Source organism: Penaeus japonicus, unplaced genomic scaffold (assembly GCF_977035675.1).
Source record: "Penaeus japonicus unplaced genomic scaffold, GWHDUDI00000001_assembly GWHDUDI00000036, whole genome shotgun sequence".
Lineage (NCBI taxonomy): Eukaryota > Metazoa > Arthropoda > Malacostraca > Decapoda > Penaeidae > Penaeus > Penaeus japonicus.
The window spans coordinates 2,372,686-2,377,685 of NW_028234438.1; the positions used below are offsets into that span (position 1 = coordinate 2,372,686).

Below are 5,000 nucleotides of genomic sequence, written 5' to 3' on the forward strand. Positions count from 1 at the left end.
GGACAAAAAAATGTATATCAAATATTCCAACACATCAAAAAAACTTACCCCCCCCTACCTAAGCCCCTCACCATAAACTTTACGACAACTAACTCTACGGACAGAAAACCAAACGAAATTCCCAGTCTCGTGCAAGCCCCGTGGGTCGCGGGTGCAGATGCAACACTCGTAGTCCGCATAAATACACAACCATTTACCGGCTGGTGACTCGGAGATGCTGAGAGCCCTTGTCCCTCGATGGAGGCACTCGTGTTTCCTCTCAGCTGAAACTCTTAGGGATACTATCCACATTCCATATCTCTTTTTTTTTCTTTTCTTTTTTTTTATCATGTGAATGTCCTCTCTTGTCTTTTGTTGCTTAGTTTCGTATTTGTTCCCCCCTCTTCTCTCCTGTTTTTTTCTTGAGTTTCCCCTCTCTTTACTCTTTTTTGTTCTCGTTCTTCTCCTTTCCCCTCTTGTCTCCTCTCTTCTTTTCCTTCTCGTCTGCCCTCTCCTCTCTCCTATCCTCTTCCTTCTCCATCCAATTCTTCTCTTCATTCTCGTTTCTCATTCTTCTCTTCTCGACTCCTCTCTTCTCTTCATTCTCTTTTCCTCTCTTCTATTCCTTCTCTTTTCCTCTCTCCCCTTCCTTCTCTTTTCCTCTCTCCCTTTCCTTCTCGTCTCTTCTCATCATCATTATCACCATCACTACAATTTATTCACGTCCCTCTCCGTTCCTCTTCTTCTTACCTTCTACTTGCCTTATCTCTCCCCTCCCTTCAGAATGGAATAAAAATCGCAATTCATTTTTTCGAGGATTTCAGACACTTCGTAAAAAAGGCAAAATTGTTATTAAACCTGAATGAGAAAAATGGCAGTGTATTTAATGGCACCCAAATGTGTTAGTGTCATTTTTGTTTAATTTTCCTGGAGATATAAAATTCGTTTGTTGTTGTTGTTGTTTATTTGTGTGTATCATTTTCTATATAGTTATCTTTTTTATGATGATATTTATGATGGTAATGATGATTATTATTATCAAGAATGATGATAATGATGATGATAGTAATGATATTTATACTAATAAGGATGATGATGGTATTAGTAATCCTACTAGTAAGGTATGCAGTTATTATGGTCATTATCATTACCATCATTATCATCGGTATCATATTACAACCAGTAACAGGAAATCAATAACCAACATTAATTCTTTCTTTTCTTCTCCCTTCGCCATCACCGTCTCTTCCTCCTCCTCCTCCTCCTCCACCTCCACGTCCCCTCTCCCCCCATTCTACCACCTCCTCCTTCACTCCAACCCCCCCCACCCAACCACCTCCCCCCAAATAACCTTTTTCCCTCTCCCCTAACCCAACCATCCATCCCCTTCCCCTCTCAACCTCCTCCACCTCCACCCACCTGCACCAACCTCCTCCTCCTCCACCCACCACCTCCAAACACCTCCTCCTTCTCCCACCACCTCCCCCAACCAAACCACCCCCCTCCCCCTCAACCTCCCCCAACCAAACCACCCACCTCCAACTCCACCCCCCTCCACCTCCACCCACCCATCTCTACCAGGCTGTATGGGTGACGGCCCTCATGCCCTACGTCGTCCTGCTGATCCTGCTGGTCCGCGGCGTCACCCTCCCTGGCGCCACCAACGGCATCCTGTACTACCTGACGCCGAGGTTTCAGATGCTCGATAAACCCAAGGTGAGAGAGGATGGAAGGGGAGGGAGGGGAGGGAGGGGAGGGAGGGGAGGGAGGGGAAGGGAGGGGAGAGGAGGGGAGAAGGGAGAGAGAAAGAGAATCAGAGAGAGAAAGAGAGAGAGAGAGAGAGAGAGAGAGAGAGAGAGAGAGAGAGAGAGAGAGAGAGAGAGAGAGAGAGAGAGAGAGAGAGAGAGAGAGAGAGAGAGAGAGAGAGGGAAAAGAGAGAGAGAAGAGAGAGAGAGAAGAGAGAGAGAGAGAGAAGAGAGAGAGAGAGAGAGAGAGAGAGAGGAGAGAGAGAGGAGAGAGAGAGAGAGAGAGAGAGAGAGAGAGAGAGAGAGAGAGAGAGAGAGAGAGAGAGAGAGAGAGAGAGAGAGAGAGAGAGGAAGAGAGAGAGAATCAGAATCAGAGAGAGAGAGAGAGAGAGAGAGAGAGAGAGAGAGAGAGAGAGAGAGAGAGAGAGAGAGAGAGAGAGAGAGAGAGAGAGAGAGAGAGAGAGAGAGAGAGAGAGAGAGAGAGAGAGAGAGAGAGAGAGAGTCAGAATCAGAGAGAGAAAGAAAGAGAGAAAGAGAGAAAGAGAGAGAGATAGATAGAGAGAGAGAGAGAAAATAAATAAGCAACAATAAAAAAGAGAGACTGAGAGAACCCAATATCACCCAAACACTCGTCCTTCCCCCTCACAACCAGGTGTGGGTGGACGCGGCAACCCAAATCTTCTTCAGTCTCGGCCCTGGCTTCGGCACCCTCCTCGCCCTGGCCTCCTATAACAAGTTCAACAACAACTGTTACAGGTAAGTGAAGTGAAGGCTATGCAGGTTATGTAGGTTGTGTAGGTTATGTAGGCTATGCAGTTATGTAGGTTATACAGGTTATGTAGGTTATGTAGGCTATGTAGGCTATGCAGGTTATGTAGGCTATGCAGATTATGTAAGCTATGCAGGTAATGCAGGCTGTACAGGCTATGTAGTTTATGCAAGCTATGCAGGCTATGTAGGTTGTGCAGCCTAGACAGCTTATGAAGGTTGGGACTACGTTTTGATTTCCTTGTGTCTTTTTTCTTTTTTTTTTTCTTTTAAGTAGCTGTAATGTAGTCTGTTTTGTGGCCTTATGATAGTAGGCGAGTGTCTTGTTATTGCCATGTCTATTAATAGTGTGACTTTCGTTTTGTTTTCATTTTGTTAAATATTATGAGGAAAACAAGAATAATATAAGTAATAAAGAGTGAGAGTGAGAGAGAGAGAAAGAGAGAAAGCGAGAGAGAGAGAGAGAAAGAGAGAGGGAGGGAGAGAAAAAAAAGAGAAAGAAAAAGAGAAAGAAAGAATGCGAGAGAGAAAGAGAGAAAGAGAAAAAAAACTAAAACTAGAAAACTTCACTCGAAAGAAAGAAAAAAAGAAAAGATAAAATCTCTGCCTTTCCAAATCTTCCTCAAATAACAACAAAAATGAGGTCTTACAAAAGGGATTACGAACTAATGACACCGCAGACGGAAGAAGTTATTATTAAAAAAAAAAAAGAAAAAAAAAAAAAAAAAAGAGGAATTCCCTCACCGCACGACCCCGACATGTTCCAGACATGTTGGACTCAGAGCTTGTCATTAGACTTCGCTTTGCTTTGTTATGCATATCTTAAGGAAGTCATTTATCTAAATTGAGGAAACAAGTTTGGCGGTGGCTGAGGGATTCGGATGTGTTTGTGTGTTTGTGTTTACTTTGTTGTTTTTGAGAAGGAAAATATCTTACAGGCGCTGGTAATTAAATGGGTATTATTCTATCGGAATCGGGTAATCGTTTTCAAAGAAATTGTATTGATTATATAACTATAATTTGCCAAAATAGGGAATATCATTATATATTCATATTTTGTAGGAAGTATAGATTAATTAAGCCCATTTGATTAACATTTACACGATTAACATCTCAAGCAGATGGGTATCATCACTTTAAGAATGCTATACATTAGAAACTCACATAAACAGAATACATAATTACGGACAATAATACCCATACACAATACATAATCACACAAATAAATACAATTTCACAAAATATCTTATCTTTATATCGTTCATATCCCATTAAAAACCGCAATCTATTTCCACACTATACCATAAACCATAGTGACATTACAACCAATAATCATTTTAGCCAATCTCTGAAAAGAACCCCCCCCCAAAAAAAAAGCAAAAAAAAAAAAAAACAAAAAAAAAAAAAAAAAAAAAAAAAAAAAAAAGACAATAATAATAATAATAATAATAATAATGATAAAAAAAAAAATCCATCTCTATTAAGAGGCAAACCCGTAACCCAACTTGGCATCACAGCTAAACAGTATTCACTCAACTGAACTTTGAAGGTAATGACTATAGTTGCGTTGGGAAATATTAATACATGTCAGGGGGTTTCTCACCGGAAGTCCAAACTCACTTAGTCATATCAATTACGCGAGACCCTTTGTGCTTCGTGTTTACTAATCTTACTCATTATCTATTCACTTTATTTACTCTTGCTTATTCATCAATTGTAGTCTTACTCTGATTGAGGCTGAAGTTAATTGAAGTTAGAGGGATAAGTGAAGTGATAATCTCTTATTATAATTATCATCATCATTTTCTTCTTATTTTCTTCTACTACTACTACTTCTTCATCTTCTTCTTCTCCTTCTTTTTCTTCTTCTTCTCCTTCTTCTTCTTCTTTTTCTTCTTCTTCTTCTTCTTCTTCTCCTTATCATTATCATCATCATCATTATCATAATAATGTTTTCTTATTATTATCATTATCATAATAATAATAATAATAATTATTATTATTATCATTATCATCATCATCATAATTAGTATCATCAATATTTTTATTATTATCATCATTATCATTATTATTATCTTAATTTTGATCAAAATTCTCTTCTTATCCTTTTCGGTTTTTACTTCAAATTTGATTTCAATTAAAAAAAAATCTTTATCATAAATGATAAAGATGATATATATATATATATATATATATATATATATATATATATATATATACATATATATATTATATATATATATTATATATTATCATATATTTATATACAATTATAATTTTGTGTACGAACAATGATGATAATAATGTTGATAATCTCGATAAAAATGGTAACGGTGATGATAATGATAATGATAACAATAATGATGATAATGACAATGATGGCAAAGTATGATAATGATAATTATGATAATGAGTATGTCAATAATGATGATTATGATGGTAATGATGATGATGGTGGTGATGATAATGATGATGGTGGTGGTGATGATAATGATTGTAATGGTGATG

The 5,000-nt window shown here is 38.1% G+C and overlaps 1 protein-coding gene across 1 annotated transcript in view; it reads left to right on the forward strand.

Annotated features, from left to right (window-relative positions):
• SerT (Serotonin transporter) overlaps window positions 1-5,000 on the forward strand; it is a 70,677-nt gene that overhangs the window by 33,221 nt on the left and 32,456 nt on the right. The window contains exons 8-9 of the mRNA XM_086531655.1: window positions 1,561-1,695; window positions 2,377-2,480. Coding sequence (XP_086387781.1) covers window positions 1,561-1,695; window positions 2,377-2,480 — 239 coding nt within the window. The remainder of the gene's footprint in view (window positions 1-1,560; window positions 1,696-2,376; window positions 2,481-5,000) is intronic.